Source organism: Saccopteryx bilineata, chromosome 8 (genome assembly GCF_036850765.1).
Source record: "Saccopteryx bilineata isolate mSacBil1 chromosome 8, mSacBil1_pri_phased_curated, whole genome shotgun sequence".
Classification (NCBI taxonomy): domain Eukaryota; kingdom Metazoa; phylum Chordata; class Mammalia; order Chiroptera; family Emballonuridae; genus Saccopteryx; species Saccopteryx bilineata.
Genome location: NC_089497.1, coordinates 63,787,108 through 63,814,660, shown reverse-complemented (window position 1 = coordinate 63,814,660; position 27,553 = coordinate 63,787,108). Strand labels below are relative to the sequence as shown.

The following is a 27,553-nucleotide window of genomic DNA, read 5'->3' as shown; positions in this document are numbered from 1 at the left end:
TACTTACAGTCACAGTCTTGGCATCCATTTCGGTGAATATGAACTCTCCCCCTTCAAAATCGTCATTCATATATAGGAGAGCACTATAAGGAGAAAGGGGAATTCATTGGTACTATTATATGCTTACAGCAACATTACCACAGAATATTGAAAACTGGTGATACGTTTCCTTTGAAATAGACATTGAAATAATTGACCCTTCTAACCCTCAAGAGTAAGATCAGATATACTTTGTATCATGCCCTTGACATATTTATTTATTCCATTTGGTACGTTAAATCTTTATAGTTTGAAACTCATCTCACATTTCACTTCCTTTAAAGAAAACCAACCTGGATTTAATCTAGCCCGTTGAACCTGCGCACACTACTTAAAACTCTCTCCTTCCTGGGCATGCTAGTAACTCTGAAGAATGTCTATTTGCCCTAACTAGCTGGAGAGCTCCAAGAGATGTAGCCTCACGTTGAAGATAGGGGGCGCTCAATAAATGTTTCTGCATAGAGCACAGAATAATAACACTGTCACTTACATCATGACTACAACTCCAGACTCTTCTCTTTATACATTAAAATATCTTTTTTTTTTTTAATACAGAAACATCCAAAAGTGTATGCTGGATATTCTTTTTCTTTTTTATTCATTTTAGAGAAGAGAGGGGGAGAGAGAGAGAGAGAGAGAGAGAGAGAGAGAGAGAGAGAGAGAGAAAGTGAGAGAGAAGGGGGAGGAGCAGGAAGCATCAATTCCCATATGTGCCTTCACCAGGCAAGCCCAAGGTTTTGAACTAGCAACCTCAACATTCCAGGTCAACTCTTTATCCACTGTGCCACCACAGCTAAAATATATTTCAAAAATAGAAAACATGTTTCCATCCTAAGTTTATCACTTCTTGCTTATTAAATACAGACATAAATGATATGATAAGATCCCTATATATAAAGATATGTTTTAGTGAAAGCTAAGCAATATACATAAACTTTTATATTAAAATAAAATGGATATTCTGTGAAATATGTTATAAACCATGTATGGATTTTTAAGATGAAAATATGAGATGATGAAGTCATTTCTCAGTTGTAAGAGTTGCTTCAAAAAGATTATTTGAGAATATCTGCTTCACAGAGATGAATGTGATGACAAGCAGAAAAAGGTCAGCTTTCTAGTTTCCATGGGTTTTTGATAACCGCTGGGCAAAAGCTTGGCTTTAAAGCAGGTGCTGGCTGTACCTATAGTCCCGGAATGTGTAAGCAGGAGGCTCCTTCCAACATTCATTGGCCTCTGGATCCAACAGGCAGTTGTCAGCATGGATGGGATGACTGAGGTCATTTCTTCTATCCTGTTGACCTGCCAGGAAAGTGAACAGGGAAGAATGAAAGAAGGAGGGTAGTAATTCCAACAGCAAAACTGACAATCAGGCTGTCTTCTCCCATTGCTGCTGCCCTTGCAAATTTAAGGAGACAGAAAGCCGAACAGAATAGATGAAAGAACACCGGGTGAGCATTCAGGAGACTCCGGCTCTACTTTGATATGTACTTGGTGTAAAACTGTGAGCAAGTCACACCTGCCACTTCAGCTACGAAAGTTATCTGATTGATAGAAATAGACATATAGATATCTCATGCATTTCATGGGTTGTACTTCATGTGGAGCAGTAATAAGAGGAGGATGAAATGAAAATACTATAAAAAAAGAAGCTTTGATTCAGCTGAAACTTCCCAAGTGTCAAAGTCTTGTCCTGTGACCTGATGCCTCCTCCCCAGGTGGGTGTAGAAGAGATGATACAGAGGAGAAATAATGACAGCAGGGAGTGAGGGGTCTCTGGCTTTTTAAGAACATTCATTGTGGACATAATAGGGGACTGTAATTTCCAAGTTCCTAGGTCCTTAAAAAGCAAAATCTAGAGCAGAAAAGTACTTTTCTGTGCGATTTAAGAAAGTAGATGAATTTGGCCCTGGCCATGTAGCTTGGTTGGTTAGAGTGTCATCTGGAAGCGGAGATTGCCGGTTCAATCCTCGGTCAGAGCACATACAGGAACAGATCAACCTTTCTGTTTCTTTCTCTCCTCCCTTCCTTTCTTTTTTTTTTTTTAATTATTTTTTTTAATTAATTTATTTATTTATTCATTTTTAGAGAGGAGAGTGAGACAGAGAGAGAGAAGGGGGGAGGAGCTGGAAGCATCAACTCCCATATGTGCCTTGACCAGGCAAGCCCAGGGTTTGAACCGGCAACCTCAGCGTTTCCAGGATGACGCTTTACCCACTGCACCACCACAGGTCAGGCCTCCCTTCCTTTCTTAATAAGACCAATAAATATAAAATAAATTTTAAAAAGTATGAGAAGCTGATTTGAAAGGGAAAATAGGCAGAGTAATGGTCATCTGCTGGTACTTTAGGAGAACAAAAAAGGAGAAAAAGAGGGAAAGGAAAATAAGACTTACTGAGCTTCTTTCATTTTAGAAATTTAGAATTCTTCTAAACCATTTGTCTATCATGCAATAGGGCGTTGCTTGGCATTGCTTTCTTTCTAATCCCATTGTGGGTAGAAGGGAACAAGTTCCGATTCTGGAATCTCACCAGACAGGGCTGTTCGGCAGACCATGTGTGTATACGAAAAATACAGGGTTGAGTTCAGCATGAAATAGGATTCTACAATCTTTCGGGCCTTCTCGCTGATGTCATAAAACAGACGGGCACTCTTCAGTGGAACTCGGCCTTCATAACCGAACTGAAGGAAAAGGAGAACATCAGATACCACAAGGTTGATTGGAAAACTTAAGAAAAACAGATGCTAGGTTTCAGTAAGCATGCTTGTGGTTTTGGGTCAGAAAACTGAACCATTGAAATAAACCTTCCTAATCATAGAGAAAACATTAAAAGCTAATCACTTCTCTTCTCTTCTCTCATAACACTCCCCTCATTCCTATCTAACACTGCTTGCAATAGGGAATAATTAGCTTTTTGGGTATGTTTTCACCATTGGACTATAAGCTCTTTGAGAAGTGGTTCGGGAGGGGGGCCCATATATTATTTGTCAAGATACTAATTTAGAAAACATTCAGTTTGATAAATTAATGACTGAATGGAAAAAATAAAGAGATGATTAAAAACAATGCAGGTGCCATTTCATACTTGGCCCCTTCAATTGTCCTGATAAAACTATATTCTAAGCTCTTCTCTTTCCTATGTCTGCCATTCACACAGGGTCCCGATTGACGCTGAGGAACCCAACCCAGAACAGGGTAAGACTTTACTTTGAGTGCTTTCAAGACAGTCGCGCCTTCAAACTTCTCATTGGGTGTATGAGGTGAAGTTTTTCCTCTGTATCCATCACCAACAAGCATGATTCCCTGGAAGGACATAAAGGTGTTTTCTTAATTGTAACCACAAATTCATCAGGTCTACCTTTCTGCCTCACTTGACAGAAAGCTAAGAACCACAGTCAATACTCAGAATCATCCCCATTTTGTTCCAAGATCCTCGTATCATTAGTTTTTCCAATCAAAAAAAGATACATTATTTTAATTTTTATGCTACATTTTTACTATAAAATACTACCACTTTTTGGAGAAATACGGAGAATATAAGTGATTAATATATTGGTTATTATTAATTAAAAGAAAGGGATTTTTCTCAGTGATTTTGTATGGTAAACAAGGGCACATGCTGGATGGCTGCTGGCATAAGAATTAAGCCACTAACTACTCCAGGTCCACTACTTATATCCAGATCTGGACAGAACTAAATTCATCTCAACCCCAAGGCTATGAAAGTCCCTTCACAAACAATGTCCCTCTCATAAGAAAGTGAAATTTCAGGACTGGTTCTCTGGTTCCAAGTGAGACCGGAACCAAAGCACTTCCAGGCTCACAGCAGACCGGCAGAGTCGGGCCCCACCCATTCTGGTCCTCACGCTGGCCACACTGTGGAGCTCCCGGCACTGTTCTTCTGACAGGACGTTGTCCAGGAGAACCCGCTGAGTCCCGTTCAGCTGCTCCGAGTTGTAGACGAATGTGATGTTCTCATAGAGCAGAGGGCCACCTGCAGGGACAGAGCACATTGCTTCTGTTGCCTCTGTCCTCAAGGAGGGAAACACAGATCAACCAACAGCAATCGGCAAGGTGCAGCTCAGGAGGGTCAGTTTCCCCGTGAACATTTAGGACTGCTAAGATAAATGACAAATTTGGAATTTGATCATCACAATATGGATTCAGGAAAAAGGCAGCTACCTTTTTTATCTGACTACCAGGTTTTTCCAAAATGTCATGATAATACATTACATTTGAATAGTACCTTCAGTCTGACAAACTATCTTTTCATTTGATTCCAGTGAGGATCCTGAAAGGCAGACTGGCCATCTCACAGGATTCTCCTCGGGAAGACTTTTCAGAAGTCGCTCGACAATTGGACCCACCCTTCTCCTCAGCCCTGCTTCCTGCCGCTGCTATAACATCACATGCAATTATTTGACTACATGTCTGTGTCCATAAGAATGAGAGAAACCTCCCAGTTCATGGGTACACAGAGCAATGCCTTCAGCAGGAAACGCAGGTAGTAAATGCACCATCAAGACAGTCACACTCAAGTCACCCAACTCCGTCCTAGTCTTCTTTCTACCACTGTTTGACTCTATATGGTCTTGCTTTTGGAATCTTTGGTCTATTCTTCTCTCTTCTGTTTCCTGCGGGTATTTCTTTCTCCCTGGATAGTCCACAATTTTATGAAATTAGCCCCACACAGGATCTTCAGAGAATGATGTATCTAGACCATGTTTTAGGTGGTAAAATTATAAAATCTAGACATGACAAGGTCTTTCCTCACAGAAAATAGGATTAAAGGACAAAACCTCTAATGGTGAGGAAATCAGATTTAAGCTGTGTGTGATCATCTTGAACCAGAAAACTAAACAGAAAACGCTGTTTTTCTATTCTTTATAATACTCCTAAGGGACCTGATATGTGCCTGTCAGTAACAACAGTTCAGCTTGAGCCTAAAGGTTGCTGTCTTGAAGCCCAAGGTCGCTGGCTTAAGCTTAAGGTCACTGGCTTGAGCAAGGGGTCACTGGTTTGGCCTGAGCCCCCTACCCCCACCCCGGTCAAGGCACAGATGAGAAGCAATCAGTGAATAACTAAAGTTATGCAACTATAAGTTGATGCTTCTCATTACTCTCTCTTCCTCCTCCTCCTCCTCCTCCTCCTCCCCTCCTCCTTCTCCTTCTCCTCCTCCTTCTTCTTCTTCTTCTTCTTCTCCAACTCCTCCCCTTCTCCTCCTCCTCTCCCTTCTCCTCCTCCTCCTTTCTTCCTCCTCCTCCTTCTCCCCTCCTCCTCCTCCTTCTCCTTCTCTTCTTCTTCTTCTTCTTCTTCTTCTTCTTCTTCTTCCTCCTCCTCCTCTTCCTCCTCCTCCTCCTCCTCCTCCTCCTCCTCCTCCTCCTCCTCCTCCTCCTTCTTCTTCTTCTTCTTCTTCTTCTTCTTCTTCTTCTTCTTCTTTCTCTCTCTCTCTCTTAAAAAAAAACCCAAAACAATAGTTCACCCAGGAGAGGGTGATAGAAAGCGCATAACTTCTCCCTTCCTCCCCATAGTCAAGCAACAGTCATGAACACACTGGTCTCAAACATGTCAGTTGAAGAAAGAGGATACAATTGAAATTCATATTTGCTATATCACTTTAACATAGATTTGTCAAATTAAGGAGTAGCACTAAGTGATTTTCTAGTTATAATAAAAGCATCACTACAGCCTACAATTAATGAAATATAAAATAATGAGGCAGTGTTTCTCAGTCTTTAGTAACGTATGGTTATCTGTTAAAACAAAAGTTCCTGGCCCTGGCCGGTTGGCTCAGTGGTAGAGCGTCGGCCTGGCGCGCAGAAATCCCGGGTTCGATTCTCGGCCAGGGCACATAGGAGAGGCACTGATCTGCTTCTCCACCCCTCCCCCTCTCCTTCCTCTCTGTCTCTCTCTTCCCCTCCCGCAGCCAAGGCTCCATTGGAGCAAAGATGGCCCGGGCACTGGGGATGGCTCCTTGGCCTCTGCCCCAGGCACTAGAGTGGCTCTGATCGCAACAGAGCGACACCCTGGAGGGGCAGAGCATCGCCCCCTGGTGGGCAGAGCATTGCCCCCTGGTGGGCGTGCCAGGTGGATCCCGGTCGGGCGCATGCGGGAGTCTGACTGTCTCTCTCCGTTTCCAGCTTCAGAAAAATACAAAAAATAAAATAAAATAAAAAAGTTCCTTAAGGAACTTAGGTGTTAACAAATTATTTGTGCCGTTATTTTACTCCCATATTTGAAATTATAAAATTATGAATACAGTATTTTTATGGTTTCATATAACTACAATATCAAAACCCACTTACAAGGTTAAATAAAACCAAAGCCATAAACCAAATAAATTAAAATTAGCAATATTAATGAAATGGTCAATGCTATTCTGCAGAAACTAAAAAGCTACATTCCACATGAATATTCTATTAACTGATACTGCCCAGGTTCTTTGAGCCAACATTCATTCATTCTTCTAGTACTTCTGTTGGGCAATGACTCACCTTTTCTGTCATATCTTTCCTCTGTTGAAGCTTCTACAAAAATCTTAGTGTACCATGGTGAATTTGGGCCTTCATCTGGTCCTAATGCATTATTCATAATTTGTACTACTTTATTCTTGTTAGTCTTCAGCCATTGAATATATTTAACTGCTGCCAATGTATTGGTAACTGCACTCATACCCACAGAGGTATGAGATCTCATGGAAGCTATAAACTGGTTATGCAGATGATTCACTAGTAAACCCTCTTGAATTTCAGGAATAGACCCACAAGTCCCAGTATCCGTACCAAATCTTTTGGATGAAAAGAAAAACTGTATTTTTTCCTATAGTTCAATGTTCATAAAACTTTTTGCTATAGAAAAGATTATTGTTGTTTGTTTTTGGGGGGTTGGGGGAGAGAGAGAGAGAGAGAGAGAGAGAGAGAGAGAGAGAGACACATTGAGCTGCTCCTGTATGTGCTCTGACGGGAACTGAACCTGAACCGGCAACCTCTGTGCCTTGGGATGATGCTCCAACCAACTGAGCTATCCAGCTAGGGCTTAATTTTTATTGATTCTTAGAGACACAGAGAGAGAGAAAGGGAGAAAGAGGAGAGTGGGGAGAAAAGCATTTGTTGTTCCACTCAGTCATGCATTTCTTGGTTGCTTCCCATCTGTGCCCTGACTAGGGATTGAACCCACAACCTTGTTTCAGGATGATGCTCTTAACTGACTGAGCTAACCGGCCAGGACCTCTTCAGAAAAGTTTTTGATTAAAAAGAGTTTCTTGATCAAATGAGTTTGGGAAGAACTGGGTTAAAAAAGTTTAAGATGACTTCTTAGGACAAGCATTGTGAATAGCCTAAGTATCAATACTAAGTAGTACATCTCACCCTTAATTGAGCATAAAATCCAGCCTGCCTTCCTCCCTTCTTCCTTCCTCCCTTCTTCCTTCCTCCCTTCTTCCTTCCTCCCCACAGCAGAGACCCTCTAGGATGGACCCTAGTGATCACTGCTTCCTGATATAGGCTCATTCAACTTGCTTCTCTCAAGTGTGGGCAGGGCCTGGATCTTGCTTCTAACCAATAGAATATGGACAAAGGTGAAGGGAGATCACTTCTGTGATTTCACCAGATAAAATAGCAACTTGTGTCTCACTAGCAGACTCAGTCTATTGCCTTCTCAGCTTCGAATTTGATGCAGCAAGTGGCTCACATGGCAAAAAAAAATTGAAGGCATCTTCTAGCCAGCAACTAATTAGGAACAAAGGACCACTGTCCAATAAGACTTTAAGGACCAAATTCTGCCATCTGAACTTAGAAGAAGATAGTTCCTCAGTCAAGCCTTAAAGGAGGTTCCAGCCCTGATCAGCCTTATAACAGACCTTGAAGCAACAGACCCCAGCTAAGCTACCCTCAGATTCCTGACCAAGAGAAAGTGAAACAGCACATCCGTCATTGCAAGTCACTACATTTGTGTTAATATTTTTCACAGCAATAAAAAAGTAGACTTTTTCTTCCTGCTATAGAACTTATTAACAAAAACACAGTTTGCTTGACAAAGTTGATTGAAAAGCTATCTAATCAACTCTATAGTTGATTACAATACATAGTCAAATTGAGGCAGTCCCTCAAATATTTGGGAGAGTCAACTGAGTATTCTACTCCGATTTCAAAATATAGAAAGAGATTTTCCTTTAACAAGAAAGACAAGACCTCACATGTTCACTGAAAAGCATTTTCCAATATAAAATTCAAATAGAAATGGAAGACAGACCAAGAGTTTAGTGAAGCAGGCTAGTTTGTACTCTGCCATGTCTTTTTTTGTTTTCTATATTGACAGCGTATTACTTTACATATAATTATCTTATTTTAAAAATATAACTTTAAAAAAGTTCAGTATAACTTTAAAAGTTACTACAACTAAAATATTTAGAATGATTCCTACCACTCTTAAGCTCTGTATAAGCATTTACTATTATTATTATAATAATTATTGAATTTGTAATATATGCCTGATATATTGTGTTAAGCTCTGACTGAGGCATCTTAAAAAGTATAATGGAGTATAGTTAAAAGAGAGCTACTGAGATACTGACAAGTCCCCAACCACATGCCATAGATCAGGTGACAGAGCAGAATGGAGACAGTCTTCAATACCTACACCCTAACAAGAACAGGCAGAATCTGTGCTGGCAATCGGCCTTTCATGTAGCTGACACAGTCATCATGACGCAGAGTTTTATACACAGGGTTACCACACATACATTTAACAACAGCAACAAAACCATGACTCACTAACCAAAAGGGAAAAAAAAGGCAAAATAAACCCTGCCATTCAAAAATGCAAGCTGACCAGCCTACGAATGACTAGTAGCACACCAGACAGAGAAGAACATTAAAATAAAAATAAAAATGTAGTCCAATAAGTTGTGGTTCCTAGGGCCTCATTTGACAGCTTGAGCCAATTCTTAACCACAGCCCAAGGAGATTTCATTCAACAACTTAATTCTTCCCTCGTTCATAAAATATGTGCTTGGCTCTGACTCTCCAGTTGCAATAAAGAGGGGTCATCTAGGAAAACACTCCGTATGCTCACTGTCTGTGGCTCACAGAAGAATCATTTCACTGTAAATATCGCAATGTTAGAAAGTCATGATGGGGGTTTGCTACCTAATGAGTCCTTATATGAGCACAAGCCTCTAAAGTTTACAAAGGACTTTTCACGTTCATCCTCTCTTACATTGCTGTCCTAGTTTCAGAGATGAGGGGCACAGGCCCTGGGAGATTGTGTCTCTAGTTATCTGTCACTTCAGAGCACGTCAGACTAAGGCAATCCAGGAAACCTGGCCTTCTGATTCCAAGTCCAAAGTTATTTCTACTCTACCTCCACTGACTCTGGGACTATTATCAAGCAGGACTTTTGGAAAATTGATGGCTGAAAGGAGAATGAATAAGTGACAGATTTTTTTTTTGGAAGTGACTTGTATTTTCCATGGACTGGAGTCATCCTGGGCCATTCCCATCTTAATACTTGGGAGCCATTCAATATTAATATGACTAACTACTGTTAGGTAACCAGAGCCAACGGCAATCTCTTTGTGGAAAATGAGAAAAACTGATGTACATACTCCGTGAGGCACGCATCCTTTCTTGTCTCCCTGACATCTGCTTCCAGCCAGACTAAGATAGGAAAATGTTTTCTGGTTGGGGACTTTGTCTACCGCTGTTCTAAATTTGGACACTATTTGGGTCCCTAGTGACTGTACAGAAAGCTCTCCAGTGGATTCTCAGAGAACATCCTAAAATCCATTAGCCTAATTCAACTAAGTAAATTCTGCAGAAATGATAGAATTTGGTAACCCAGCCAATCGTAACCTTTTTCCATCCTGTGTAATCTGTTCAACTCTTCCCATTCATCTTCCTAGTCAGTTACTGGACATCAGATTCCTTAATAGCCAGGAAAAATAACTGCTTTGAAATTTGGCAACTGTCCTGGAGTTTCCCAAACCCTTATAGCAAAGTTCTGGCTTATCGTCATGTGCTTCCTGGGTGAATTCTTGGCTGAAAAAGCAACATGAACTCTGGCTGACCACGAAGCTCTATGGCACTTATAAAACAGCGTGGGCTTTGTGGCTACAAATTAAGGTCCAGGTCAGACTAGATGAGCGTATTATCCTGTTTACTGCCTCAAACTGACTTGGAAGCTAAGGAAGGAAAGGGCTGGGAAATATGAGTTGTAGAGAGCCAGTAATTTTCAAATCAGCTAGAAGAATGTGCTGACAAGCTTCTTGTCTGAGAGAGGAGTGCTGTACTTTTTCTCAAAGCAGGTCTTTGAAAAACTTTTCTTATCTTGCAATTATTTAATCCGTAGGGTACATTTTTGATATCTAGACACTTCCATGTTACGTAATCAGGTGAAAAAAAGTGGGGTTTGGAGTCAAAAGCCAGAGTTTAAATGGCTCTTCAACCTATTATGAGCTCTGAGACTTTGGACAAGTTACTAAATCTCTATGAGTCTCGTTTTTTTTGTTCATGAAACGGGGATGCTTTTCTCATGTGGAACGCTGCCAGTGTTAAAGGAACTGCATGCATTGTAGGCAGTGTGGTTGTCTAACCACTGTGCTATATACCTGAATAATATAATATTGAATGTAAAAACAAACAAACAAAATAAAACGAATTGTGTATAAATTTGTTTAAGAAATTATCAAACATAGAAATAAGTATTAAGGATTACTTCTGCAGTTAGTACCCCATTGCTAATAATTTATTATAACAATGCTTGAATTGATTTAAAAATGACTTTTGGCAACTCCCTGCTTATCTCCACTAGTTTTTTTTTTTTTTTTTGCATTTTTCTGAAGCTGGAAACAGGGAGAGACAGTCAGACAGACTCCCGCATGCGCCCGACCGGGATCCACCTGGCACGCCCACCATGGGGCGATGCTCTGCCCACCAGGGGACGATGCTCTGCCCATCCTGGGCGTCGCCATGTTGCGACCAGAGCCACTCTAGCGCCTGAGGCAGAGGCCACAGAGCCATCCCCAGCGCCCGGGCCATCTTTGCTCCAATGGAGCCTTGGCTGCGGGAGGGGAAGAGAGAGACAGAGAGGAAAGCGCGGCGGAGGGGTGGAGAAGCAAATGGGCGCTTCTCCTGTGTGCCCTGGCCAGGAATCGAACCCGGGTCCTCCGCACGCTAGGCCGACGCTCTACCGCTGAGCCAACCGGCCAGGGCCTCCACTAGTTTTGATCTTACTTATGCAGGCATATGATGTTCTGCTCTCTCCATTCCATGCTTTTGTGTCATTTCTTGTATCTAATAGAATGGCTCCCTCTGCATCTCTGTCCATTTAACCTCAATTCTACTTACCTCTTATAACCCTGCTCAGATATGTGTGCCTTAAGCACCTTAGATTTACTAATCTATTATCCCATGCAACCTGTCTCTTCAAGTGCCTCTAACACTCAGACTATTTCATACTACCTAGCACCCACTTACTTACTATGTGACGGAAGTAATCCACATGACCTCTCTAAGCCTCAGGTACTCAATTAATTGAGAATGGCTATGATCATACAGTCTCCGCCTGGCTCACAGGATTCCTTTGGGAAACAGAAGTCCTTTGGCTGGGAACCAAAGGTAATGATACACAAACCTGGGACATTCTTGGTTTTAAGCCTTGCTTTCAGAATTGTGTGAACTGTACTAGCTTAGTTCTTTGCTTTGTTTTTCAGAGAAAGTGGGTTTTTGCCTTGATCTACCCTAATTCCCATCCTACTCTAACACTACCTCTAAGAGTAAAAGTGCATAGATACTCACCCTCTCTTAGGTCTCGGTCTATCTTGGGTGATGATTTTTTCCCCACTGACAATCCATGAACTTCTGCCCCCTCCATATTCACTCCTGAAGGGACCCTGCTCATTCAAAAAAAAGTTGAAATAGCAATTTCCCATTGAATAAAGGTACTCAAAGGCAAAGGATACCTTACCCTAGTAGTCTATGACTCCACATTTTATATGCTTGTTGTACAGAAGTCTACTTATCCTTCAAAACCAAGTTATATGATACCGCTTTCATAAAGTTCTATTCAATTTCTTCAACGAGTGTGCTCTATTTCACTTCTCTAAATCATCTTAGCAACCTTTATTATAGTTTATTGAATCTATAACTTAACTTCCCTAATTTTAGAACTTTGAATCACAACAGAGCAGGAAAAACTTCTCATGTACATCTGTATGGTGCTCAGATTGTCACATATGAATTGAACATAGAGTGTTTACCACTGAACAATGGTTGAAGTAAAATAAACTATGTCCTAGTGTAGTGATTCTCAACTATTTTGAGAAGGAAGACACAAGTTTGTGTCAAATTTTTCAAACATACAAAGGATAGCATGATACTCTTTCAATCTACACAGATAGAACATATAGAACATATCCAAATATGCACATCCATTCTTGGGTCTCGTGCAATAATTCTAGGCCACCCAGAGGTGGAGTCCTTGAAGTCTAGCGAAAGACCACAAGATTTTGAATAAGACGATCTATATGCACCAGTGGCGTGGAACACTAAAAGAGAGTCCTTTGCCTTGTCAAGCCTTCAGCTTAGAATTTGAAAACAGGCTACTCCATGTGATCTCAGACATGTAACCCCAACATTTTATGATTCCTTAAATTGTTCATAAAATTAACTTTTGATTTCTATCATTTCACAAAATAAGTTACCCTGATTTCTAACTGGATTACTGACACCCAATATTTTAGCTTGCAATAAAGCTTTCTGAGCTTCTTACTCTTAAATTAACACAGTGAAGGAATTCAGCATTAACCAGAAAATGTCAGTTTTATAGATTAAAAAATCCAATTTTCTCTACTTTAGAATTACAGAATATTTAGCCTTCAGAGATCACCTGATTCAATTCCTTCATTTGAGGAAAAACATAAGACCCAGAGAGAAAAATTAATTACTTAAGTTATACAGATGTGACAGGAACAGCTAGGACCAGGATGGGGAGCTTCAATTGCCCAGTAGGAACTCTTTTAACCATATCTTTTTGCTTATTCATAGAGCTAAATTCCTTATAATAGATAAGACATTAAGAATTTTTTTTCACCAAAAATAAACAGCTGACATACAGTATTATATTAGTTTCAGGTGTACAAAATAATGATTAGACATTTATACAACTAACGAAGTTATCCCCCAGAGAAGTCTAATATCCATCTGACACCATACATAGTTCCTACAATATTATTGGTTATATTCCCTATGTTGTCTTTACATCCTCATGATTGCTTTATAACTGGGGATTTGTACATCTTAATTCCTTTGTCCTTTTCACCCATCCTCCCAAACACCATCCCATCTAGCAACTCTAATTGAAAATTTTAAAAAAACACACCACAGAAAACATTTTATACCTTTGAAAAAAATTTTTTTAAATAAGCAGTTGGTGTACTGACTGGAGAACTCACCGATTTTCATCCTGTCGCCCTCCATATCGAATCCAATAATTCTGTTTTAAATTTATATAAAAGAAAAAACTGTAGTTTTCTCACTAAAACATCACTTAAAGAAATAAAACACCCTTAAAACAGTCAAAAGACTTAAAGTATTATACAACCTGCATATTATATATTAGTTAATTTATTTTTTATTTTTATTTTTATTTTTTTAATAAATAAATTTTTTATTTTAATGGGGTGACATCAATAAATCAGGGTACATATATTCAAAGAAAACATTTCCAGGTTATCTTGTCATTTAGTGCTGTTGCATACCCATCACCCAAAGAGAGATCGTCCTCCGTCACCCTCCATCCAGTTCTCTCTGTACCCCTCCCCCTCCCCCTCCCCCTCTCCCACCTCCCTTCCCCCCCCCCCGTAACCACCCCATGCCTGTCCATGTCTCTTAGTCTCATTTTTATGTCCCACCAATGTATGGAATCCTGCAGTTCTTGTTTTTTTCTGATTCACTTAATTTAAATTATAAAGAGAAAGGCTAAGTTTGATACAACTTTGACAAAAACAAAATAATGCACAGATTTTATATATATATATATCAGGGAATTATCCCAGACATCCATTCTTTTGTCCAAGCCAGTGACTTAGAATTTGGTGTCAGAAAGACATTTTAAAAAAATCAGTCAGTATAACCCTCCTATGTTTATGAATGAAACGAACAGAAACTCCAGCGTGACTGTTTCCGCAGGACAATACAGTGACCACGTGGCTTTTGCGGATGTCTATGGGGACAACACAGTCTTGAAAAAAGAAATCATAGGTAGGACCAGATAAAACTATCAGAAATGTTACACTAGGATTGGTAAATAAAAATTAACCTAATTCTTTAAATGTGCCAATAGAACATGACATAATTAAGACAGAAATGAAAAAAATATGTTAAAAGTAGGATATTTTATAAATAGTGCTTTTTATAAACATAGGACATGTAAATGCTGTAAAAAGCATATATAATAACCAAGAGATATATGAACAAAAAGTATGCCCAGACAATCCAAATTAGAAAAAAGTGATTTATAATAATATGTGAAGTTTTTTTTTTGCTGGACATCAAAGGGATACAAATTACAGCAACAATACTGTATCCATTTTGTATATAATATATGGTTATATACTATATATATATAATATATAATGCAAGTGATTTTAAAATGTTATTTTCATTGCTGAGATGTTTGTAGTAAAGTGGTGCTTTCATGCATTACTAGGGGCAATAAAGATGTCAGAAAACAGTCTTAGAAAAGCAATTTCAAGAACTTTAAAACTACTCATATCCCTGATGGCAGAGTAATCTCACTCCTGGGAATTTATTCTAACAGTATAATTTAATGGAGAGAAAAATGCTTAATGCCGTAAGTATGAGAAAACAAACCAAATGTTCAGCATCAGGAGAAGAGCTTATTTATTATACATCAACTGTATTTATGTGGCTAAAATAACTTTAGGAGCTATAAAAATATAGAAATTGCTTATAGTTTCTAAATTAAAAATCAAAGCAGAAAGCTATCTATACACCACAGTACTAGTTCTGCCAAAAGTACGTTTTCATATGGAGAATGATTAAACGACAGCACGGACAAATGCAGAAAAGTAGCATGCTGGGTAGTAAAATTGTGATGGATTTTTTTGAAGACTTTTAAATGTTTAAATGAAAATACAAAATATTGCATCCATAATATAGGAAATAAAACAAACCTGAGGCAAATTCATCATATACAAAATACTCCTCTTTTATCCAAATATATTTGCTTTTGACTTTGGATCTCAGGGATATGGAAATCTATAAAAACCTTTTAAAGTTTATCGCTTGTATTGAGTAAACACCACCTCCCCACAGTCACGCACATTCCCAGTTTTTGTTAAGGTAGGGGATTAGAAACTCCAACAAATGAGGCTGGGTGATGAAATTATAAATAAAAAGTTAATTGAATAATTCTTTTGAAAATACTGCCTAGCCCCTCGCTGGGTTGTTCAGTTGGTTAGTGCAGCATCCCAATATGCCTAAGTTGTGGGTCTGACCCCTGATCAAGGCACACACAAGAATCAACCGTGAATGCATGGATGAGTGGAGCAGCTGATCTCTCTCTCTCTCTCTCTCTCTCTCTCTCTCTCTCTGACTCTGTCTCTCTCCCTTCCTCTCTCTCTGAAAATCAATAAAAAAAAACAATTCCCTTTTTCCTCTTTGTTCTTACCGGTTCAGTGTATGAAAATCCTAGGCCCTCTGCAGCTGATTTTATTAGTTCTGCTTCCAGTTTATGACGCTTCACAAACATTGTCAAATCCTACAGAGAGAAAAAAAGAAAAAGAAAAATTTATATTTAAATAATAGGAGATATGGTAAATTTTCTAGTGGAAATAGTTTCATTAGACAGTGAAAATAAGCCAAAAAAATATTCAGAGCTGCAAAAAAGTCTCCATCTCAACAGATTTTACAAGCGGGTACATATGAGAAAAATATGCTTTTGAAATTAATAAAATTTGAAAGAACTGAGTTCTAGAACCTTTACTAAATTGTGAGCTATGTTTAAGTGCAGTGTGATGTTTTTTACTAACTCTCCCCAGAGCATACAGCAGAACGCAGCATTTCTTCTCAGGACATTGGCGCACCTCTCTGGCCTCGATGGATGCTGGGTCCACGCTATCGTCCAGCAAGCTCTCATAGTAGTCCACATTGTCCAGGACATCCTCATCATCCGGATGGAGCAGAAGATAGGCCTTGGCACACTCCAGGGCTTTCACATATTCACCAACTGAAAGACCAAGGACTGAAGCATTAGAGTCAGCCTAGGTCTGTCTGAAGAAGTTTGAAAGACACTTTCCATGTCTGTGAGAGGTCAGCATTAAATGTCAATAAGGGAAGAAAAAGCTAAGGGTGAGTAATCAAAAATAGTTACAGGTAAAAGAAAGGAAACAATTTGTTTTGCACAAATTATCAAAAGTTTCCACCTGAAGATGTATTTTGACAACTTATATTATTTAACACATATAAACCGAGTAGATGTTTAGAAGTTAATTCTGATGTTCATACTAAATTTGATGTGATAGCTAATACTAATTTCAGCCATCCAAATTCTATTCATTGCTCTTAAATATAAGGAAAATGTGCTAAATTTCTTTTTCTTAACAAGATAAATGGAAATGACAACTGTATTGGGAAATCAACTTTTACCTAATGAATTGGGGAATATCTGACAATTTTATAATATATTTTGTTGATGAACAATTAAAAATATACTCCACGGAGAAAAAATTGGCAACATCTATCAAAATTATAAATGAATAAACCATTTAATTCACAGAAATCAATTTTATATTTATGTGCAATGTAACATGATACATGTAAAATGTTATTCATTCTTATCATAGCAAAAATTTATAAACAACACAATGTCCATCAGTAAGGTGTCACTTGAAATACATTAAAGTATGTACAATGATATGAAGATGTAAAGAAAAATTAATGAGAAAGATCACTATGTGCTGATACAATTAGGTTGAATCATACACATTTACCAAAATTTGACCTAAGCAAATGGTAATTTCATAGGTCCAACCAACTAAAAATAAATCCGATATATATTGTTAAGTGAAAAAGAAAACAATGTAGACAACAGTGTAAATAACCTGCTATCTCCTTTGTGTAAGAGGCAGAAATGTGTGTGTGTGTGTGTGTGTGTGTGTGTGATTTCCATGTAAAACTTTTGGAGGGATAAATAAGAAACTGAGCTGCAGGACATAAAATTGGGTTGTGGGGAAAAGGAAGAGAGGGAGTATTTTATGTATATGGTCTTTGAACCTATGAATATATTACCTTTTAAAACTAAGTTGAAAAAATTAAATAAAAAATTCATATAAAACATCAGTCTAATATAATTTTCAGGACATCCTCACAGCATTTGCCCATCTGTAGTTTTACCTCCTGCTGTTCTTGTCCTGAGTGGAGGTGATATGAGATCAGAGAGCAATTTTGTAATGATGAGCACCAATCCCTGCCCCCAAAGGTCTTCACGGATAACCCACGCTTTACCTCGATAGTAGGCAAACTGTAGGTAGTCATAATGCAGGGGAAGAAAGTTCTCAATTGGTGAGAGGCGGCCGGGACGGGTGGCAAGTTCCCTCACGCATTCATGCTGACAAACTAGCACCTGAATGTAGTGATCTAGAAGACAAGAGGCAACAGGTGGGTCCCTCCAGTCAGTAGAATGTCCAGACTTCAAAGTCAGAGCCACAGTTACCCAGGGCATTCCTCCCCTCGGCACATTCTGAGAACCATAGCATCAGTCTCCTCACTCCATGACCAGAGCTCCTTTTACACCAAGAAAGTTACGTGACTTGTCAAGGCCTCCTATTCAGTGATCACTAGAGCAATGAATACGTCCAAGAAAGCTACGTGACTTCAAGGCCTCCTAATCAGTGACAATGAATACGTCCAAGAAAGTTACGTGACTTCAAGGCCTCCTAATCAGTGATCACTAGAGCAATGAATACGTAATAGATTCCAGATCTTCTGGTTCCTGGTCTTTTTTCTGTACTGCCATCTTCCCTTTCATGTATTTTTTTCCTATATATCTCCTGAAAGTGACATAAGCCATCTCACCCTGCTCACACCTAGCTAAACAAACTTTCCCATACTTAACAACTTTGTTTTGGATATCTGATAGCCTCAAGTGCCCCAGATCCTGGATCATCATCAGTTTAGGTCCTGGTTTTGTTAAGGACCAGTTGAGAGTAAGGAAGAGGCTGCCTGTCGTTGGGGAGCTCACTGCACAGAAGTCAAGCTTTCTGCTTTTAACATTTTCAGGCAATTTTTCTTGAAGGGAAAATGAAAACAATATTCCTTTACATCTATTGATTACGAACCCATTCAGCTCAGTTAGAATTTTGTCCATCACCTGAGATACATTTATCTATAATAAATCCTAATGCTGTGGGGACTGGTAAAATAAGAGAAGGATGAAAGCTGAAGAATTTAAATAGCACTTTGTCTCTTTGTTCTTGTTCCCCTTTCTTTGTGCTCATTCTCCTCGCTTGCAATACAGGTCAAGATTCTGAAGTACGGCATTCTCTTGTTTTCTCTGATTCTGGGCTCTAACTCATCCAAGCATGAGCTGAGCAAATATGAGTGGCTAATGAACCAGAGAAAAAAAGAAAACGCTTCTTATGTTTTGCCCCCACTTTGGTTTTTACAATGAAGATGAAGGTAGTAGTTTTTTGCAGCTGAGTGAGTGGTTCTCTTGAGAAGGATGATGAAACCATCTAACTTTATGACTCTGCACCTGAATTCACCAGAACTGCCTTCTTTCAAAAGGTACTCTGTTAGGCAGAGTTCAAATTGTATCTCAACAACCTTGAAAAAGAACCCCAAAACACAACAGGGAAGAAATGTACATTTTCTGGTGTGTAAGGAAATGTGCCAATTTTCACATAACCTGGCCAACTTAATCCAATATAGCACAGGTAATAGAATTCCTAAAATCCTTAGATTCTTAACTTCAGTTGAGGGACTGCAAGGGAAAAAATGAGTTGTTTATTTGATTAACATGTTAGAAATAAATAGCAAGCTATTTTACTTATTTTATTGATTTTAGAGAGAAAAGAGAGAGAGAGAGAGAGAGAGAGAGAGAGAGAGAGAGAAGGGATTGGGGAGAAGAGTGGGAAGCATCAAGTAGTAGTTGCTTCTCATGTGTGCCTTGACCGAGCAAGCCTAGGGTTTCTAAACAGCAACCTCAGCATTCCAGGTCAATGCTTTATTCACTGTGCCACCACAGGTCAGGTGCAAGCTATTTTATTTCCTAAGAAAACAACAAGCCTGACCAGGTGGTGGCGCAGTGGATAGAGCGTTGGACTGGGATGTGGAAGACCCAGGTTCAAGACCCCGAGGTCACCAGCGTGAGCACAGGCTCATCTAGTGTAAGCAAGGCTCACCAGCTTGAGCCCAAGGTTGCTGGTTTGAGCAAGGGGTTACTCGGTCTACTGTAGCCCCCCAGTCAAGGCACATATAGGAAAGCAATCAATGAACAACTAAGGAAACTAAAGAGCCGCAAGGAAGAATTGATACTTCTCATCTCTCTCCCTTCCTGTCTGTCTGCCGTCTGTCCCTATCTGACTCTCTCTGTCTCTGTCACACACACACACACACACACACACACACACACACACACACACAAAAACAACAACAGGCTCAGGCCAGCTGGCTCAGTGGATGGAGCCTCAGTTCAGTGTGCAGACATCCCTGATTCAATTGCCAGTCAGAGCACACATGAGAAGCAAACATCTGCTTTTCTTCACCTCCTTCTCCCCTTAATTTTCCTCTTTCCCTCTCATAGCCCGTGGCTCAATTGGTTTGAGTATTGGCTTCAGCCACTGAGAATAGCTTGGTTGTTTCGAGCAACAACCCCAGACAGGAGTTGTGAGGTGGATCCTGGTCAGGGCACATGCAGCAGTCTGTCTATCTCCCCTCCTCGCACTTGAAAAAAAGAAAAAGAAAAAGAAAACAGCAACAAAAAACCCTCTATTGTTTTCTCTAGTTAGCTAGTCATTTACATACTCTTTCTAATTCCAAGTGACCAGCAAAAGAAAAAGTTGGAAAACATACCCACTAAGAACCCAAGATCTGAATAAAAGTATTTTTAAAGCAAGATATAAATAGCAGTAAAATAAGAGTGATACAATAATATCCCTTAGGGCTTTGGCAAGCATGGCTAGTAATATAGAATTGCATTCAGAAACTTTTTGTATATTTCTCCAATTTTTAATGTTTTTATAACTCTAAAATTCAAGTAGTCTCACTTTCTAGATATATTTGTATTTTAAAAGCCAATTGTTTTCCAAATTTAGGGCAGTTTTGAACCAAACAAGAATTTACATAGTTATAATATGTTAGTTAGTTGTCTTTCTTACTTCTTTTCTATACCAAATGTTATTGTGCAATTAATATGTTTCTAATAAGTTTAGATCCAAGACACTGTGTGCTAATACTTTTCAAATTTTCCATCTCATAAAATATTGAATATGGTTCAAATTCCCAAGACTTACCATATTTCTTTAATATATAATATTTGGCTTTAAAGGACTATGATTTTTTTAAAATTAGTTTTCTTTACTGGAATTGGGAGTCATGGTGCTGGAAGATGTGTTAAGTATTAAAAGCCTGAGTTAGGAGATCTCTATTCTTTCCCAGCAACTAACTTACTATGCTGACCTTGTGTAAATCATTAAATGTTAATCTGTGGGGAATTGTTAGTCATTTTCCTAAACCAGATCTGGGACATCTGCCAAGGCTGTTTAGTGGTCACTGGTAGACAGGTATACAGGCAAATGTGGGAGTGCAGGCAGTACACATATCCTCACAAACCACAAGATAGAAAACTATAATAAAGGAAAAACATTTCTTTGTAGAGAAATAGGCAGCAATTGAAATATAAAATGCATGAAACTGACATTCAAATGAGTGTTGCTCAGGAAAATAGCAGGCAAATGGCTTTGGCAGAGGCCCAGAGAAACACAACTTTGGGGGGAAAATCCTCAATAATTCAGATATTGATATTGATTTTAGGTGAATTTAGTTAATTGTATAACAAATTGGTCATTAGACAAATTGATTTCGGTCTAACTTCCTTGTCTAATTTAATATATTCCCCAATCACCCATTAAAGGACCTTAACAATTTATGACCAGTATTTTCACAAATATGGAGTATTATTAACCCTTTTAATCTCTGCAATATAATTGATGGATATGTCATCTTCTTTGGTCATTCAACCTAGGCATTTAACAAATATTTACTAACAACCTACTATTTGCCAATCACTGTATTTAGGACCCAAGGACTGAGCACTGAACAAGATGAGGCATTAGCCAAGTGACAGAGGAAGAAAATATTCTGAAGGTCTGTAAGTGGAAATGAGCTTGGTATATCCAAGAAATTAAAAGAACTATAATAGGAGCTTGACTGGTGGTGGCTCAGTGGATAGAATGTTGACCTGGGATGCTCAAGTCCCAGGTTCAAGACCCCGAGATCACTGGTTTAAGCACAGGCTCACCAGTTTGAGCACAGGGTAGCTGGCTTGAGTGTGGGATCATCAATATGATTTCATGGTCGCTGGCTTGAGCCCAAGGTCTCCGGTTTAAGCAATGGATCACTGGCTTGGCTGGAGCCCACCGGTCAATCATGTATGAGAAGCAATAAATAACTAAAAATTGCCGCAACTATAAGTCGATGCTTCTCATCGCTCTCCCTTCCTATCTGCGGGTTTATCTGTCTCTCTCTCTCTCTCTCTCTCTCACTCTCTCAAATAAATAAATAAATAAATAAACAAACAAACTACAGTAAGAATGGGTCACAAATAAAAAAAAGGATGAAAACATACACAGTGTGAAGTCATAAAAGTCCTTGTTAAAGGTTTTTTTAGTTTTATTTCAAGTGCAATGGAAGCCAATGAGGGATTTTAGCATGTCTTTGAGCAGACTTTCTCTCTCTCTCTCTCTCTCTCTCTCTTTTAGGAAGACTGCTCTGTCTGCCTACTGAGTAAAACCTGAAGAGGACATAAGGAGTAGCAAGGAGGCTATCATAGTGGCTTAGTTAAAATACAGGGGTCCTCAGGTTACAACCGTCTTGATATAAAATGTTTTGAGTTTATGATGCTCACTCCCATAAAAACTTTAAAAAATTGAGATGTGAGTGAGTGTTTTGGCTTATGCCAGTAGTGTTGTACTTATGGACTGCATGAGTGACTTGTTTGGTGGTGTGCTGTGGAAGAAGATGCAGTAACGTGGCATGTGATTGAGGGAGCTGGAGTCCCTCAGTAGGCTACACCATTTTGGGCTGTTAAAAGCACAAGTGTTCCATTTGTGTTTCTTTCTTTGGAGACTTGCCTCCTCCCACAGGTCACCCTTCCCCATCTTGCAATGCTCCTTCCAGTGTGCAAGCCAACCACAGGAATAAAGGTCAGGATTATTTTACACTCATTTTTTGACATTTTTTTCCTGTTATTACAGTACAGTGCACAGTACAGTATATTTATGTCCTTTTACTTTTTCTGTGGCTTAATTGTGTTTTTATGTTCTAGATTATAATTTTACAACTGTGTTAGGATAGGTAAGTGACTTAGGCTAGTGTGTGTTTCGACTTACACCAAAATTCAGGTTACATCACTGTCATAGAAATGGAACTGTATAATAACCAGAGGACCCCCGTATACTATTGATTTGAACAAGATGGTAATAAAAAGGGTTGAGGAAACCTAAGTGCTACTAGAAGGTAACATCTATCCAAGTCTCCTAACAAAACAGGGGGATAGGAATAGAGGAACATTTTGGATTGAAAGGTTACTATTTTTTTTTAAGTGAGAAGAGAGGAGACACAGAGTCAGACTCCCACATGTGACCGGACCAGGATCCACCTGGTGACCCACCCCTCTGAGGCTGATGCTCTGCCCATCTGGGGTCCATGCCTACAACTAAGTTATTTTTAGCACCCGAGGTGGAAGCTCCAAGGAGCCATCCTCAGAACCCGGGGCCGATGCACTCAAATCAATTGTGCCATGGCTGTGGGAAGAGAAGAGAGAGAGAGAGAAGGGGGAGGTGGAGGGGGAGGGGGAGGGGAGAAGAAGCAGATGGTAGCTTTTCCTGTATGCCTTGACCAGAAATCAAACCCAGGACCTCCACACGCTGGGTTGGTGCTCTACCACTGAACCAAACAGCCAGGAACTGAAAGATAACTTCTTAAGATTTGGTTTGAGCTACTACATGAGTGATGCTTTAAATAGAGAAAGAAAACATTGGGAGTTAGGGAGAGCATTTTGACTTCATTAATATGCATTTCTATGAGTATCTATAAAGGCAAACATTGTTTTCCATATATTTATAACTTGAAACACACCATATACTCAACATTTATTGGTTAAACATTTATTATTGAATAAATTACCCTTTGCCCATTTTTCAGTTGTGTAGACTTTTAAAGTATGGTCTCTAGGTGAGAAAAGCCTAGTCTTTGATTACAAGTTTCACTTTAATCATATTACTTAAGCTTTGTGAGGTACAAAGTCCTTATTTAAAAAAGAAGAGGGTTAATAACAAATGTATCTATATAAGAAGTTGTCTAGAAATTAAGAGATATAAGGAAGTGTCTAGTATATGGTATCTGCTAAATAAATTTTACTATTACTACTATAGTAAATATCAAATAAATTGCTACTAATAAACTTTTTCATGGTCCATTTAAATATTAAGTATATTAACTTATTGCCTATAATATTTTGCAATTTTTTGTACTTGTTATTTGTAAATCAGCTTGATTTATTGTATCTTTTGTGACAAGTCTTATTAAAGTCTATCTTTTTCTTTTTTTGTGTGGCATAGAGACAGAAAGAGGGACAGACAGACAGAAAGGGAGAGAGATGAGAAGCATCAATTTTTCTTAAGGCATCTTAGTTGTTCATTGATTGCTTTCTCATATGTGCCTTGACCAGGGGGTTACAGCAGACTGAGTGACTCCTTGCTCAAGCCAGCAACCTTGGGCTCAAGCTGGTGAGCCTTACTCAAACCAGATGAGCCCACGCTCAAGCCAGCAATCTCGGGGGTTTCAAATCTGGGTCCTTTGTGTCCCAGTCTGATGCTTTATCCACTGTGCCACTGCCTGGTCAGGCTTAGTCTATCTTTTTCTTTATATTTCTTGTTTTTGTCATCCAAAGAACGTTTCCTCTCCTACTATCATACATATGTTCTCCTGCATTTTCTAACAATTTTGTTTTTTACACTTAAAATTTTAATATAAAGAGAATGCATTTTTGTGCATGTTTTCATATACTAATGGTTAACTAACCAATCTCTTCTATCAGTGTAGAATGCACATTACCTATTTTAAATACTACTTTGTAGCACATTAAAATCCCTCATACAATGAAATACTCTTAAATAATTAAAAACTATACAGAAGTATTCACTACTACATTATTTATAATAATAAATTGAAACTTCCTTAACATTCATCAGTAAAGAACTGTAAAATAAATTGTGCTGTCCTCATACCATGGAACATTATTCAATCATTAAATACAATAAGGTAGATCTACATGTACTCACTTGAGAAGAAGTCCACACTGTATTGTTAAGCATAAAACAAAAACAAAATACTGATAATCAGTCTTTATAGTATTGTCCTATTCTTATAAAAAATAAAATTATCATAAATAAATACATAAATATTTAGATATGCATCTGAAAATGTTTGGGAGCACAGTCACCAAAGCATAAACTACATAAATTTATCTATAAAAAATAGAATTATTTAGATATATGAGAATCTTTCACCTATCACAATATATACTTGCATATTGTTGAAATATTTTAACATATTGCACATAGCATTTCTATAATCACAAAATAAATGAAAGAAAAAACAAGCTTTACCTGCAATGGTTTCATAAAGACCACCTTTATACCCTAAATACTCATACTCTTCAAATCTCTGAGGCCCCTCACACAGTGTTCGGCACTCCATGTCTTCATTGAAGTATTCTCTCAAGGCTTGTTCAAAGTACTTGATAGCTAGCTCAAAGTCATCGACCTCATAATGTTTGACTCCTGCACTGTAACTCTCCTGCAAAGAAGCAGACAACGTTTTATTTTCAAAGAGCACCCACAGGGCACTTAAATAGCAGGGTCCATGAAGACTCGAGATCATTTAGGTAGGTAGGGTATTGAACTCTTCCGCTGTGAAGCAATAAAGAAGGGTTTCATTGGGAGAGAAAGTGTAACTTCCCTAGCTTCAACTCACTGTAAAGAAGAAAGAACTTGCTAAGCAAGCCAACTATTGTGGCATCAATCAATTTCATTTCTGAGCACTCTAGACTATACTTTCTAACAGCTTTAGATGTAGGCAGGGTCATGCACCACAGTGCAGGAAGATTAATGTAAGTAGGCATGACAATCATTACCAAGCATGGCCCAATTAGAAAAAAAGAAGGCTTCCATTTAAAACCTTCCTCTTATCCTTTCCTTCAATCATTTTGGAGGCTACATAATGAGAATAGCAGCATCTCTAATTGTAGAAGCCCTTTCCACATATTGTGATTGTAAGATTTTACTTAAACAAATAATTACCTGGCTTGAAAATTTGTTTTAAAGTAGGTACAATGGAAAAACCACTGGACCCAGAGCTGAGAAACTATCCAGGGTGACCTGAGCAATTCCCATTAGCTGTAAGTCCCAGGAGTAAAATAAGTGCCAGAGAGGGCTGAAGCTCAGAAAGGGTTATAGACATTTGCATTGTATTGTACTTTTCACCATATCATACTACTTTTCTAAATTACTTTTCACTGTCTCTCAATTTTTTCAACCCTTATAACTATAATATTTCACCTAATAACTCTAAACATATAAAAATGCCACTGTAAAAATAAATAAATAAATAAATAAATAAATAAATAAATAAATAAATAAAAATGCCACTGTATTGGAAAATAGGAGCCAATCTGAGGTAGTCATTTACGGGAATCTGCTTTGAGCCAAATGAGACTTAGGAACACTTAGCTCCTCCTGGTTGGGCGGGTCCATGGAGCTCACCAGGTGTGGTTTGGCCTCGCGATCCACCAACTGGAATGCTTCACCGCCGGCCATCATTTGGTAGTTCTCAATGTTCTGCTGCATTTCCATGTGCTCAGGGTTGGCCATGAAAAATGTGTGGGCTGCTTCCACTGCCTTTTCCAGCTTGTTGAGCTATAGAGACAAAAAACAAACAAACAGAAAAACATGGATCAAATAAAGGCAAGTATTTCTAAACCAGTTTTAGTACTAAGCCAAGGTATGATAGCTTGAAAGTGGCTGGGCTGGGCTGCAGAGGACCTATGCCCAACTTCCATCCCAAAGAGTGAGAGGTTAATAACTAGTACTCCTATAGTGGATGTGGATATGTTGGATATTTTGGCTTTAGTAAGAATGGATAGATGTACTTGTTCCAAGTTCATTTCCCCCTCTCATTTCTAAGCCGTCTTTTTCTGGGAAATCAAATTGGTATGCTTTTGTTTGTTTTATAATTAATAAGAAAAAGTTGCTATGTCTAATTCATATTTTCACATCTTTGTCTTTTATTTTATCCTCACTTGTTTTTGTTTCTTTTGCTTTAATCTTGACAATGAAAATTTAACAAACCCATGACTTTCCATGGATGGGATGGGCATACCACTGACTCCACCAAATTTCTTACCAAGTTTTAGAATGTGAAGAACACAAAGTTAAAAAGGGTGAATTATTCCAATAAGACATGCTAAATACAGCACACACAAAGTTCTACCATACCCCTTTGATTGAGGTATTTGATTCCAAATATACTACTGATTCTCATTAATACAAAAAAGATTTTTAGTAACACTACATAGATACTATAAATCTTCTTCTAAACCACTTAATACACTGTTTTCCATGTAACATGCAGTGATGCATTTTTTAACCAAACTGGAATTAAATTTACTCAGTTTAAGACATTTCCCTATGCTTTAATCATAAACAATGTCTGTGGACAGATTCATTAGCCCATTTCAGAAAACTGAATATTTACATTAGTAATCTTTTTCATGGTAAGTTCAAATTATGTTTCATCTATTTTAAAGTATAAAGATATAAAAACTCATTGTTCCTAAACAAATAAATGTAAAATCCTAGAACTGGCAGATAAGATTTAAATGAGTATGTTTTGGCAGTCTGGCCACTCAGGTATGAGTAAGATATAGAAAGAAATGGTAGTTTCCCATGTCCCTGTTATTGCCATCTTGTGATATAGAAAGAATCTTAGCCCTCACCACAGAAAACATAAACTTCCCTATTCTAAGACCTGATACCCTTAACTTTGTCTAATAATAGTAAAATGTTCTTTTGCCTTGAATTTATATATCTTTGCCTATTGGTCTTCTTGCCATTAAATCTTGACTGAAATCAGCTTTCCCTGCCATGTTTATCTTTGTTCTCAATTCTGTGCTCCCAAAATTATTTTGGCTGTCAAAAATCACTAATTTTGG

At 38.5% G+C, this 27,553-nt stretch overlaps 1 protein-coding gene across 1 annotated transcript in view; it reads right to left on the bottom strand.

The window, feature by feature from the left end:
- Nucleotides 1-27,553, bottom strand: part of P3H2 (prolyl 3-hydroxylase 2) — a 182,959-nt gene that overhangs the window by 17,787 nt on the left and 137,619 nt on the right. The window contains exons 2-13 of the mRNA XM_066241309.1: nucleotides 26,106-26,258; nucleotides 24,951-25,140; nucleotides 17,566-17,697; nucleotides 16,146-16,288; nucleotides 15,731-15,820; nucleotides 13,491-13,531; nucleotides 11,836-11,930; nucleotides 3,907-4,034; nucleotides 3,248-3,343; nucleotides 2,571-2,721; nucleotides 1,224-1,341; nucleotides 8-83 (exon numbers count right to left, since the gene is read on the bottom strand). Coding sequence (XP_066097406.1) covers nucleotides 8-83; nucleotides 1,224-1,341; nucleotides 2,571-2,721; nucleotides 3,248-3,343; nucleotides 3,907-4,034; nucleotides 11,836-11,930; nucleotides 13,491-13,531; nucleotides 15,731-15,820; nucleotides 16,146-16,288; nucleotides 17,566-17,697; nucleotides 24,951-25,140; nucleotides 26,106-26,258 — 1,413 coding nt within the window. The remainder of the gene's footprint in view (nucleotides 1-7; nucleotides 84-1,223; nucleotides 1,342-2,570; nucleotides 2,722-3,247; nucleotides 3,344-3,906; nucleotides 4,035-11,835; nucleotides 11,931-13,490; nucleotides 13,532-15,730; nucleotides 15,821-16,145; nucleotides 16,289-17,565; nucleotides 17,698-24,950; nucleotides 25,141-26,105; nucleotides 26,259-27,553) is intronic.